The sequence below is a fragment of the Hippopotamus amphibius genome, chromosome 3 (assembly GCF_030028045.1).
Source record: "Hippopotamus amphibius kiboko isolate mHipAmp2 chromosome 3, mHipAmp2.hap2, whole genome shotgun sequence".
Lineage (NCBI taxonomy): Eukaryota > Metazoa > Chordata > Mammalia > Artiodactyla > Hippopotamidae > Hippopotamus > Hippopotamus amphibius.
The window spans coordinates 109,436,731-109,451,320 of record NC_080188.1 but is presented as its reverse complement, the minus strand read 5'-3'; the positions used below and the strand labels follow the sequence as shown (position 1 = coordinate 109,451,320).

The 14,590-nt window shown below is 34.6% G+C and overlaps 1 protein-coding gene and 1 pseudogene across 1 annotated transcript; both read right to left on the bottom strand.

The window, feature by feature from the left end:
• Positions 1–623: 623 nt before the first annotated feature.
• LOC130848619 (olfactory receptor 4C12-like) lies at positions 624–1,493 on the bottom strand (annotated as a pseudogene).
• A 4,103-nt stretch (positions 1,494–5,596) lies between these two features.
• Positions 5,597–6,541, bottom strand: LOC130850168 (olfactory receptor 8H1-like). The gene has a single exon (XM_057729557.1). The coding sequence runs from the start codon at positions 6,539–6,541 to the stop codon at positions 5,597–5,599; it is 945 nt and encodes a 314-aa protein (XP_057585540.1).
• Between the last annotated feature and the right edge of the window lie 8,049 nt (positions 6,542–14,590).

Here is a 14,590-nt window from a genome sequence, read left to right as displayed (position 1 = left end):
GTAAAATTAGAACATCAAATTTTAATTGTATAATGTTGTGAGAATTTGAGAACACTAAATTTTTTATATCACTTTAAATACATCACAAGTAATTTTTATAATCACTGACAATTTTTTACCCAACAAATCAAGAAATACAACATAATTTTAAATATTAGGTATATCAAATGGGTGCCAATAGATTACTGGTAAGCATCTTCTTTCTATATTGTATTCCACACTGTCCTAGATACCAGTAGGCCATACAGTTTTCTGAGAGCCAACTGCTTACATACACAGGCACATTATATGTGTGTAATTAAAAAGGAAAATTTAAAATTACTACAAAACAAGAAAGGTTCTGATGAAATATCTTTTTTCTGGTATCCTTTGAATTGGTTGAAAGAGTATCAAATTTGGATCTAGAAGAATGCAAATCTGAATACTAGTTCTGACTCTGATATTGGACAAATTACTGAACTTCTTTGAACTTCATTTTTATTCATCTGTGAAATGGGAATAATGATGGTAGTATCTACCTTGCAGAGGTGCTGTTAGTATCAGGTGAGAGGTATGGGAAGGATTTTCTAGTAATAAAATATAAAAATGTAAGAATCATGAGAGAAAAAAATCTTCATATTGGGTCATTTGTTATCTGATGTTGTCTTCATGTTTAATAACATTTTAATGACATTTTTGTCCTCTGTATCCTTTACTGTGTAGATAACAAGGTTTAACATGGGAGTAACAGAGTATAAAAACTGCTATGACTTTATCTATAGGAAAAGTAGCTCCCAGTCACAGCTACAGATAACAGAGCTGTTTTTCCTCTGTGCAGAGCTGTGAGTCTTCATGGAGCACAGAGTGACCCCACAGGGTACCAACAACATTACAAAAGTAATCACAGGGATTATCCCACAATTGGCAGCAAACAAGAGACCAGCACAGAAAAGATCAGTGCAGACAAGTTGTACTGGGGGAACATGTCACACACGAAGTGAGCCATGTTGGGGCCACAGAACTGGAACAGAGTAACTAGAATCTGTCTGATAGAGCGGAGAAACCCCACTGCCCAACACACCTCCACCAGGAGGCAACCGATGCAGTGGTTCATGATGGTCACATAGTGCAGCGGTCTACAGATGGTCATGTAGATGTCACAGGTTATGATTACAAGGAGGACAATCTCTGATGCTTCCAAGACATGTTCAATAAAGAGCTGTGTCATGCAGGCACTGAAAGAGACAGCTTTTGAATCAGAGAGCAAATCAGCTAGCATTTTAGGGATTATGGAAGAGGAATAGCAGGCATCAATCAAGGATAAGAAGGCCAGGGAGAAATACATCAGGAAGTCCAAAGCCTGGCTGCAGATTATAGTCACCAGTGAGCAAGTTGCCTGTGACAGTAACAATGTAGGTGATAAGGGACACCAAAAATATAATTCTCTGCATCTGAGGAATCTGTATAAGTCCCATTAGAATGAATTCAGTCACATGCATCCTGTTTTCTTCCATTTCAGTGCTGATGATGAAGTCAGAAGTGGGGAATTAACCTGTAAAGACAGTATGTTTAATAGCTGGGTGATGAGAAATGTATATTTTGGGTTTTCATGTAAATCCAAAGCATTTTAATAATAGATGCTACTTTTTCCATGGTGTGCAGGAGAAGGAACATGCTACATTTTCTATTTTATACAAAGAGTGAAATCTGTAGCTATTTATTCAGCTTATTACAAGGATGCTCAAATCCTTCTTCCACAGCTTCAGACAAGTGGTCCCTGAAATTTTGATGAGGGACATCCTGGCACAGGGAGATCACCATGTAATAAACTTGATTGCTTCTCAGAAAATAAGAAATATTAAGAACTTTTCCTTAAATATTAAAAAAAATGTACAGCTAATGGTTCTGATTCTCCACACTCTTTACACACAGATTAAGTCTAATTCACTCCCCTTTTCCATTTAAAAGTCACTTAAGTAAGTCTGACACATCAATCTGCATATATCTTCATCCCTTTATCACCAGTACTTTGTTCAGAGTCTGACTCACACTGGTGTTCTATAAAATTAAATGAATAAATAAGTTAGAAGACTTTCATTCCCCTGGGTTTTCTGTTTTTCCCATTAACTCCAAAAATAGTGTTTACTCTATTTCTTCAAAAAAAAAAAAAAAAAAAAAAAAAAAAAAACTAAAGAAAAGTAAAATAAAAACTATGTAAACAGTTGGACCAATAAATAGATATACTACCTTTCCCTATTGAGATCTCTCACTCTCTGCAATCTGAGCAGCTGTCTTCTTTGCTCTGCTCCAACCAGCTCCCTTACCTTCTGGCCAAGAGGTAGCCCTAGCTGAATATCAGAGGGCAGGTTAGAAGAGAAGAAGGACTGTCAGGGTGTTTACTGTCCTGGTTCCCTGTTGTGGTTTGTCAATGGCTCGGTGTCTTTAACTGAGGCTGCACCCTTTCTGATGGGCCTCCTGGGTTCCTTAGATCTCTCTCTCCCCTGCTCTCCCAGGTCGTATCGTGGTGATAGCATCCTACTGTTACCAGACCCACAGTGCTATATCATTCCTTATTAGTTTCCCTCAACTCTCTGCAGAGGTTGACAAGTAAACATATTAAACTATTTTTAATCTCCCATTTTAAGTATGATGTTTCTCAACTGGTTTCCCTGAGATGCAGAATGTTTGTGTTTTATCTTTGTAAAGAAAATAAAACTACATGACAAAATAGTTTTCCCTTAAATAAATGTATTTTATACATTAGGCATCTGTACTTCTTTCAGTGTATATCTGCTAAATAAATTTAACTTTTATCAGGAAAATTATTATAAAATACTAAAATGTAATATAAAATAATTGGGTGTCTTCATGGAAATTTATTTGTTATCTATAGCACTCTCATGGAATTATTGATTCTATAAGAATTACATCTTTTACAACCTTTAGCTATTTTATAAATTTTTAATTTGTAGAAAACTGATAAATAGTCAAATGACTTCTGTTGATCAAATTGCAAATGTTTTCTGGTGGAAGTTTGATTGATTTCCCTGACCATTAAACTTAAAGAAAGTTTTGAATTTATTTGTAATTTTTTACACCTCCCTTATTGAACAATTTTAAGGATGTTCCTTTCCTTCTGACTGATTATAATATGCCTAGTAATATATTATAATGTGTTAATATTATAACATTAATATTATACTATTAATTCAACAAACTAAAAAAAATCTTTGTTGTGTTCTTTTTATATTTGTATGAAAGTCATGATTTCACTTTTAAAAAACATTTTTCCTCTTCATCGTAGAATGAAGACCATTTTAGAGAGATAACCTAAAAGTCTCATAAAAGTCTAGTTATTCTTATCCTGTGTGTTATTTCACCATGTTTTTTCTTTTCTTTTCTATTCTGTTTGGGATTTGGTAATATTTAATCAACTTGTAAAAATATCCTTTAAATTTTGCTTTGAAGTCAAATGTTCCAATTGGACATTTTCATCTTTGTTTCCACTTTTTGTGATGTCCAAAAGATTACATGTTCTGAGATGCTTAAGGACTAAGGAAATTAAGCCTATTTTCCTCTTGAGTGATGTTATTATTTGGTAAAATATAAAGTTCTTTTTGAAGATCAGAGATTATTATGATAAGTCATGATCAAAATATAATATTGAGTATTTCATATATGCTAGGCATTGTGCAAAGAATTTTATTTCCATTATCTCACTTAATGCTTTTTTAAAAAGAATTAGATGTGATTGGAAGATACGTAAGTTCAGCCTTGTACCCCAGGATGTACAGTTAGTGAGGAACAGACCTGAAGATACATACAGTCTTTCTGACCTCAAGTCTTTTTTTTTTTTTTCTTGGACTTTTTTATTTTATTTTAATTTTTTTAATTGAGGTATAGTAGCTTTATAATGTTGTGTTAGTTTCTCCTGTACAAAGATAGTGAATCAGCTATATGTATACATATATCCTCTCCCTCTTGGGTCTCACTCTTCCCTCAACCCATCCATCTAGGTCACCATAGAGCACTGAGATGAGCTCCCTGTGCTATACAGTGAGTTCACACTATTTTACACTTGATAGTGTATGTGTCAGTCTCAATCTCCCAATTCATCCCACCCTCCCCTTCCCCCCTCCTCTGTGCACATGTCTGTTCTCTATATCTGCATCTCTATTCCTACCCTGCAAATAGGCTCATCAGTACCATTTTTCTACATTTCACATATATGCTTTAATATGCAATATTTATTTTACCCTTTCTGACTTACTTCACTCTGGAGGCAGACTTTAGGTTCATCCGCATCTCTGCAAATGACCCAATTTCATTCCTTTTTATGGTTGAGTAATATTCCATTATATATACGTACCACATCCTCTTTATTCATTCCTCTGTTGATGGACATTTAGGTTGTTCCCATGTCCTGGCTATTGTAAATAGTGCTGCAATGAACATTGGAGTGCATGTGTATTTTTGAATTATGACTTTCTCAGGGTATATGCCCAGTAGTGGGTTTGCTGGGTCATATGGTAGTTCTGTTTTTAGTTTTTTACGGAACCTCCATACTATGGATACATACGAAGCTATTAATAAATTTTAGGACATTTCTATGTTCTTTTATTTACTTATTTTTATTGGAACATAATTGTTTTACAATGTTGTGTTAGTTTCTACTGTATAGAGAAGTGGAGATCCCTGTGCTATACAGCAGGTTCTCATTAGTTATCTATCTTATACATATTGGTGTATATATGTCAATCCCAATCTCCCAATTCTATTTTCTTAAATTTTTCAATGTTTTCAAATTTTCTTCAGCATTGACATATTCCATTCTAAATCCAAAATTGTGAAGTGCTGACCTTTTTCTTAGCCACTTTTGTGTTTTCTTTTAAGTCAACCAAAAGTAATTTATAAAACAAGTGAATATTCTTTAAGAAAAAGCCATTTTATATTAAAAATACTCCAGGAATGTGAGGGATCTAATGATAGTTGCCAGCATTTATTAGGACTGCCTTCAATGCTTTGCATTCATATCTGACTTAATCTTTACAATAACTCTATGGACCTGGAATTGTTATTTATCTCCTGCAGCTGAAGAAACTTGAGGCTTAAATTCTCAGTGATTTTTTAAAGGGGTATGCAGCCAAAATGGAGCTAGAGTCCAAAACATGGAATGTTTGATTCTAAAGCAAGTGCTCATAATCACTGTGCTATATTGCTTCTTCACAAAGTAAATAAAACGGTTTATGAAACTGGTATCACTCTTCCCAAAATGGAGCTCTTTTCCATCATAACATTCTCTGAAGTTGGATTATGTGTGGAAATTGGTACAATATAGTTTGAAAGGTGACAGCTATACTTTTTGCATTTTACAAATCAGTTGCCCTTAAATATATATATTGTAATTTAATGGATTACAATTACAATGTGTTTTCCAGAGGCATAGTCTTTGAAATGCCAAATATCATATTTAGTCAAGGAAAGACTGGGTTAACAGAATAAATAAATGAATAAATAAATAAATACATAAATAAGTACATTTGTTTCTGGAGACCAAGGAAGTACACTGTAGGGAAGAAAAAAAAAAAAACATGAACTTAAAAGTTTAGGTTCAGTCTTATTTTAATTGCTTGGAGTCTTTTCTAATCTGCATGACTCTAATGAGAGCATTTTTTACTTCTTTGTTTTGAAGACTATATATGAGTGGATTCAGCATGGGGATGACAATAGTATAAAAGACAGAAGCCACTTGATCTTTTTTGGAGGATTTGGACTTACCTGGTTTTAAATAAGTGAAAAGAGTAGTGCCATAAAATATGGTGACTCCCAGGAGATGGGAGGCACAAGTAGAGAAGGCTTTTCGCTTCCCTGAAGTGGAAGTAATTTTCAAAATAGTAGACAGGATGGACACATAGGACACAAATATTGTGATAAGAGATCCCACTAGGGTGGAGCCAGCAAAAGTGGACATTGTGATTTCAGTGTCATGTGTGTCAGTGCAGGACAGGACTAAAATTGCAGGTTCATCACAGAAAAAGTGGTGGATTACATTGGAGTCACAGAAATTCAACCTGCTCATGCAAAGCTCATTGACAAAGGAGTCCATGAAGCCAATCAAGTAGGATTCAAAGACTAGGAAGCAACAGCGACTTGTGGACATAACAACTGGGCAATGCAGAGGGTTGCAGATAGCTACATAGTGGTCATAGGCCATTGAGGAAAGAAGAAAACATTCAGTGGCACCCAAGATAAAACAATTCATTTGGGCAAAGCAATTCAGGTATGAAATATACTTGGTGGATGCCATTAAGTTTTCTAAGGTTTTAGGCTTGATGACAGTTGAGTAACTGAGGTCAAGAAATGACAGGTGACTGAGGAAAAAATACATGGGGGTGTGAAGCTGGAGATCCAGGCGGATGATCAGCATCATGCCTGCATTCCCCAGCACAGTGATCAGGTAGATCAGGAGAAACAGCATAAAGAGCACCAGCTGGAGCTCTTCAGATTCTGTCAATCCCATGAGGATGAAGTCAGACACATGTGTGAGATTCCTTCTACCCATAGTGTTCACATGCACTAAACTGTTGAGAAATCAAATTTAACACTTAGCAGAAAATACTTCAAGAAGGTTTGTGTTTCTATGATTGACATGACATATTTATATTAGTTAGATTTTCTAGAAAGTATAATAATGAAGGGTGCACAGAGTAGGAAGAGAAAAATCTTAATTTGATTGCCAAATAGAGAAATAGGTATATATTGACATTTGGATATAAAATAATAAAAGGTGAAATATTGGATAATTAGAATTTGCCTGGCATTTTTCTAAATGCTTCCCTTTATTAAAGCATTTAGTTCCTATGAGATTATTATACAATAGGTAGTAATATTAGCCACATTTTTTAGATGAGAATAAGAGCTCAGAGAATTTAGCCAGTTCATTTATCCAGAGTCAGAGCTATTAAATGTTCACCCTATAATTCTAAAAGTTAGACTGACTCCAGAGAACATGCCCATAATACTATATTCCTATGTATAATTAATTTCAGCAAATCTGAGGAAAAAATGCTAGATATATAAAAATAATAGAACAATAGATTTAATGTACCATGTACTGTTCTTTTTTATCAACATTATTAATGACAGACATTTCAACCTTAGTGAACTTTAAAATGATAGACCACATATTAGCCTTAATTTCCAAAAGATATGATGCTTTCCTTACTTGACCATTAAAAATCATATTTACCCACAATTATATTTCTAAAACATACACATTGCTTTTAGACCCCTGATGACATTAACTGTATATTTCTTGTTCCACAAATCCTGGCATTACTAAGGGTAAGGTCTAAGTGATATCTGTATGCATATTCTTTTGATAATATCCCCATTTTACTCAATCCTAATTAAAATCTAGTTTTGAGAGTAATACTTGCCAGGAGCCAAAGTTGGTGAAAAAACACTTTCTTCCAATATTATTTGTCTAGAAATATGTCAACCTCAAATTTTGCTCACCAATAAAATATGAAGACCATTTCAGTTGAAATTTTCTGTAATATAATGTGTTTTCTTTGAGATAAATTCTTTTTCAATTTTAGTGCATTCATTTTGTTTTATTCTGAGGGTTCAGTAAATTAACCTGGAAATTTTGTTCAGCTGCTGATGAAATGTAAAATTTGCCAAGAAATTGTGTCTAAAATGAATATCTGAGGTCTACTGTGTACATACGTAAATGGAGAATAATGCCTCCCATCCTGATAATTCCAGGGTACCTATATACCAGAGATTAATGATAATGCAACATTTGCTTCTCTCTGTGGACCAATTTCCAAGGAAGATTACTTGGCATGTCTCCAAGGACAAAAGTTCAAGGACTAAATGCAGCTATGCCAGGTTTTGTGAAGCTAGTTGTCTTTTCCCTTAGAAGCCACAAAATGAGGTTTGGTTTTCCTTTGCGATGCTCTAAATTTATCCTGGAGTGGTAGAGAAACTATTTCTAGAGAAATACTTACTTACTCTATGACTCAAAGCATCAAGGATGGAATCATATATGTTTCACAATGAAACTTTTATATTTAAATGTGTGACTATTATAGGAGTAAACACGTTCATAAGAAAGAAAATGAGAATAGAACAAAATTCAAAGAATGATATGAAAATAACAAAAACTGTTGCAACATTTTGACATATTTCTCCTGATATTTTTTGTTCATAAAATGCTTACTTGTATACCACTACATTTGCATAATTAGTGTCATACTGCACATTCAGTGTCCATGGTCATTTTATAACTAAAATTTCAGAATATACTATGCCCAATGTTATACTAGCCTTTACCTGATATCAAACTTCATTCTAGAAGCCTTCCTCAGATATTACAAATTTTATTGAATATTATTTATCCAAGAGGAAAAAAGGAAGACACTAAAAAGGGATAGACTGAGAAACATATTAAAATATTCTTGTGAATTTTTTATTAATTCATGATAATTATACCAATTTTCAAGTAGATTTAAAAGTGACTTACAGGAAAGTCTGCTCATATGCAGAATTTCATAAGATAATTTGTTGGTGTGGATAAGGGAGCTATATTTGTATTTATCATAAATTTGATGAACTTGGGAAGGGCAATTCTATTCATAAAAAGTTAGTGCCACTAAACCAGGTGTGAAATAAAGCTATATTTTATGGCAAGATAAGAAAAATTTAAACATAAAAACTTTTCCCTGCCCTGTGCCCCCTCCCCCACTGTGAACGTGTATCTGCATGATGCACCCACCACACCTCCCCACCAGCAGGAACACCTGCTCAGTCACAAGGAGCATCATTCCCCCAGCACCAGCAAGACAGCTCCTTACAACACAACAGTGCTTCTCGATCTCATATGGGGCCATGAGGACCCGTGATCCATTACTTGCTTAAATCTGGCTTGTGTTCACTGTCAATAATATTTCATTTAATGTTTAGCCCTCTGTCTCTAAAACTTACATGACAGTCCTTTGACCTTGAACAGGTAGAACAGTTCTTGGAGTTTTCCAAGAGGCTGTTCCCAGGTTATAATCCTCAACTTGGCTTGAATAAAAGCCAGCTTTAACATTTTTGGACAATAGGCAACTTTAGGAGTTAAGCCAAATAAGAGACAAATGGTAATTTTCTATGTCAATGCCACCTCAGAAACTATGGTGATTGCAAAATTAGCAGGAGTAAATTTTTCCTGCTTAATATTCTCCCAGAACTGAAACCCATTTTGTATATGGTCAGTGTTGCTTATGATTTCAGGCTATTCTTATGCTACTTATTGTGTCATAGGAAAATCCAAAGCCTGATCAGAGATTTTTTAAATTTCTCAATTTAATGATGGTATAGTTTCATTCCCTAATTTAATAAAGTTTTAACTATGCTATATATATATAACTAGAATAATTCAGGAGAGAAAGAAAACAAACACATGTATTTGTTTTCTTTCTCTTCTGAATTATTCTAGTTATTTTCTTTTTTCTTTCTTATTTGACTCATGGAAGAATGGTTCTTTTGTTTGTTTGTTTGTTTGCATCAATCCAATTAAATTATCTTTTTCCTCTCTAATTCATTAATTGTTATCTAAGTTGTATCCCTTTATTCCCTCTTTTATTTGATTTGTGGGGAACAACAAATAATTTTCCCTCTACCATTCTAGGTTTTTGGCTGAGCCCACCCCCCTGTAATGAAAGGCAGTATAAAAGGAGAAAAAACAACAGAAATTTAATAACACATATCCCCCTTGTATACATGGGAGATACGCAGGAAAACTGAGTAACTCCACCAAGGGTCAAAGCCAGTACTTTAAATACCATCTCCAGCTAAAGACAAAAGAAGATGTGTGTGTGGCTGGGAGTCAGGAAAACCATAATGCAGATACACATCCATGCCTTCTTCACTGACTATACATTTAGTCATTGTTTCCTTTCTGGTACAGAGAGAGAGACATCCTTGCAAATGGAAATATCCCTTTTACATGTAAATGCCTCTTTTAGTTTTTTCAGAATCATCCATACTGTTCTCTATAGTGGTTGTATGAATTTACATTCCCACCACCAGTGGAGAAGGGTTCCCTTTTCTCCACACACTCTCTAACATTTATTATTCACAGATTTTTTGATGATGCCATTCTGACTGCTGTGAGGTGATACCTCCTTGTATTGATAGTTTTGATTTGCATTTCTCCAATAATTAGTGATGTTGAGCCTCTTTTCATGTGCTTTCTGGTCATCTGCATGTCTTCTTTGGAGAAGTGTTTATTTAGATCTTCTGCCCATTTTTTGATTGAGCTACTTGTTTTTTGGATAGTGAGATACATAAGCTGTTTGTATATTTTGGAAATTAATCCCTTGTCAATTGCTTCACTTGCAAATATTTTCTCCCATTCTGAGGGTTGTCTTTTTGTTTTATTTATGGTTTCCTTTGGTGTACAAAGCTTGTAAGTTTATTTCTCATTTGTTTATTTTTTTTTATCTTCATTACTAGGAAGTGGATCAGAAAAGATCTTGCTGTGATTTATGTCAAAGAGTATTCTGCCTATGTTTTCCTCTAGGAGTTTTATAGTGTGGCCTTACACTGCCATGTGAACCAGAAATCCCACTCCTGGGGCATATACCTGGAGAAAACCATAACTCAAAAAGATATATGTACTGCAATGTTCATTGCAGCATTATTTACAATATCAGGACATGTAAGCAACCTAAATGTCTATCAACATAGAAATGGATAAAGAAGAAGTGGCACATATATACAATGGAATATTACTCAACATAAAAAGAACACTAATGCCATTTGCAGCAGCATGGATGGACCTACAGATTGTCACACTGAGTGAAGTAAGTCAGACACAGAAAGACAAATATATAATATCGCTTCTATGTGGAATCTAAAAAAAAGGGTACAAATGAATTTATTTACAAAACAGAAGTAGAGGCACAGATGTAGAAAACAAACTTATGGTTACCAGGGTATAAGTGCGGGGGGTAATAAAGTGGGAGTTGCCAATAACATACATACATTCCTACAAATATGATAGATAACTAATAAGAACCTGCTGTATAGCACAGGGAACTCCATTGAAAACACTGTAATGGCCTATATGGGAAAACACTCTGAAAAAAAATAAGTGGATATATGTATATGTACAACTGATTCACTTTGCTCTATACCTGAAACTAACACAGCATTATAAATGAATTATACTCCAATAAAAATTTTAAAAAATGAAATAGGACTTCCCTGGTGGTGCAGTGATTAAGAATCTGCCTACCAATACAGGGCACAGGTTCGATCCCTGGTCTGGGAAGATTCCCACATGCAGCAGAACAGCAAAGCCCCATGCACCACAGCTACCAAAGCCCGCATGCCTAGCCTCAGTGTTCCACAACAAGAGACGCCACCACAAAGAGAAGCCTGTGCATTGCAATGAAGAGTAGCCTCCGCTTGCCGCAACTAGAGAAAGTCCGCATGCAGCAATGAGGACCCAATGCACCCAATAAATAGATTAATTAATTTTTAGAAATGAAATAAAAATAAATGTAAATGCCTCTTGCCAAAGGGCAACTTCTACTTAGATTTTAGAACTTCTCCTTTGTCTATTGCTTCTTTTCTTTTTTAAATTTTATTTATTTATTTATTATTTTTGGGGAGGTACACCAAGTTCAATCATCTGTTTTTATACACATATGCCCATATTCCCTCGCTCCCTCAACTTCCCCCTACCCTCCCTCGAGTCCCCCCCCCCACCCTCCCCATCCCAGTCCTCTAAGGCATCATCCATCCTCAAGTTGAACTCCCTTTGTTATACAACAACTTCCCACTGGCTATCTATTTTATAGTTGGTAGTATATATATGTCTGTGCTACTCTCTCGCTTCATCTCATCTTCCCCTTCACCCCCCGCCCCCTCCCAAACCTCGAGTTCTCCAGTCCATTCTCTGCATCTGCATCCTTATTCTTGTCACTGAGTGCATCAGTACCGTTTTTAGATTCGGTATATGTGAGTTAGCATACAATATTTGTCCTTCTCTTTCTGACTTACTTCACTCTGTATGACAGACTCTAGGTCTATCCACCTCATGACATATAGCTCCATCTCATCCCTTTTTTATAGCTGAATAATATTCCATTGTATATATATGCCACATCTGCTTTATCCATTCATTTGTTTTTTTTTAATTTTATTTATCTATTTACTATTTTTTGGGAGTACACCAAGTTTAATCATCTGTTTTTATACACATATCTCCATATTCCCTCCCTCCCTCAACTCCCCCCCCACCTTCCCTCAAGTCCCCCTCACCGTTCCCATCCCAGTCCTCTAAGGCATCATCCATCCTCAAGTTGAACTCCCTTTGTTATACAACAACTTCCCACTGGCTATCCATTTTACTGTTGGTAGTGTATACGTGTCTGTGCTACTCTCTCGCTTCATGTCTATTGCTTCTTAAAAATAACCAGCTAAAGACAATCCTTATGCCAAGAAGGCATATTTTGGCATAGAAAATTCTGCTCCCCTTAAGGTTGAATTTATCATTTTTTTCCTAGCACCTAGTAATACCTGCTTGGCCCATTACAGATTTATAGGGAAGGTATAGAAAGAGCAGCTAAAAGAGAGAATGATGAAATGTATACCAGGGATAAATATAAGTATATTGAAATACATATGGACATTTAACCATAACTCTGGACAAACAAAATATATTTCTAATTCTTATGATTAAGAAGAAAAATGTGGTATGTTTCTGCTCTTAAGAGAGAGACTAGCAAGGGAACATTAAATCATAAAAAAAACAATTATGTATATAATTTTATTAATACAAAATACATACAAGGTCCTGAAATTATCTACATAAGAATACATATTCAATGAAGGTGAAAATAAAAATAATATATACAATTAGAGCCACTGTAAATATAAATGTTTCATCAGCCATGATGTTTCACACAAATATAAAAATTTGAGTGTTGTAGTTATAATGTATGAATGAAAATCCATGGTAAAAAAAAGAAAGGGAATTCTGATCAGTGTAATAATTCTCAGTGATGATATGAAATATCTTGAGAGCAACCAATCTGAATCAGACACTTTTGTTAGAAGGGGAAAAAAAATCTCATGTAGGCTTAAAAAGGAAAGAGTAATGAAATAAAACTGTAGCCTCAATGTTTCCCTAAAATATCACGTAGCATGTTTCATGAGTTGTCACTTACAATACGTTCTGATGCAAAACATTTTGTTTTAAGATGAATTTTTCAGGAGTTAGACACAAATAATATAGATCAGAGAAGAAAATTACAAATTTAAAACCAAATATATACATGTGCACACACAGATACCTTCACATGGATTATCTTCAGCTACATCCAAGACTGAAGGCTGACTATCTTTACAGGAGATTTGTTTGTGATTTACAATATATGAGAAGCCCTAACAAGTTGACTCCAATGATTTAAAATCATACAAAGTACTGATATAAATTTTTGTATACTCATTTCCATATCCTAATGATTAAAGAAAAATATCTTTTGAAAAGAAATCTATCTGTTAAAAACCATGCCTTTTTTAATATATAAATATGGGATGATTTTGAAAGAATTTTAGAAATAGAATTTTCAATGAAACTAATGTTTTGTGAGTGCTAGTATCCATAGGACTGTCCAAATACAAGAGAAAGATATGAGGGTGAATTAAAAATTATCCGCACCCTGCCTGTAGAATTTACAGAAATTTTAATACAACCAGAGTGCAGATAATTTTTGACTCACCCTCGTATAAATTTGAGGAAGGCGGAATCCTTGATCTTAATGAATTCATCACTGTGCTTTCACCAGCAAACAAAAAACAAAGAAAACCTTTACCTACACATTGCATATGTGATAAATTTGCTATGTGCTGTGGAGAGCAAGATATGATCAAGCAAACACTTCTCTCACAGGGCTTACACTCTTGTTGGAGAGAGAGAAAAACACTAAAACACACATTTTCTTTCAAAAGCACCTCATCAAATTAATCTTCAGTTCCTTTCAATACACACTGAAATATGACTGCCCAACTCCTTTGGCTACTACTCAGTGATTCATGCACAGAGAAGGCAGTACTTAGTATTTCATCTTTTCCAAGGGTCATTTGGTTAACAATGTCTGCGAGAATTCTTTAAATAAGGTTTACATCTAATGTCTTTTCAGGCAAAATAAAATAAAAACACAAGTTCCTCCTCTTAATAGTCCAGACTTAAAGTTTTTCTGCCTAATTTGGAGAAATGAGAATCTCTCTAGACACCTCCAAAATGCCTCATGATTTGTGCTACAGCTAGTACTCCATTGATCTACACACACAAACATGCACACACCCATTTAAAAGTTTATCAAGTCTTTGAACTCAGGGAAGCATATTATGGTGATTAAGAAATTCAACTCTTCTCTTTTTGATGGATTCTGTACTCCACTGCATAAATGCACCACATTTTTGTGTAATCAGAGATCATGTTTTGCAAATAAATGATCAAACTTTTAACTATTATGTCAGAATGAATCCACCTTACCCAGAAATTTCTCTATATTACACAATCTCTCTTGCTATCGTTAGTCATTAT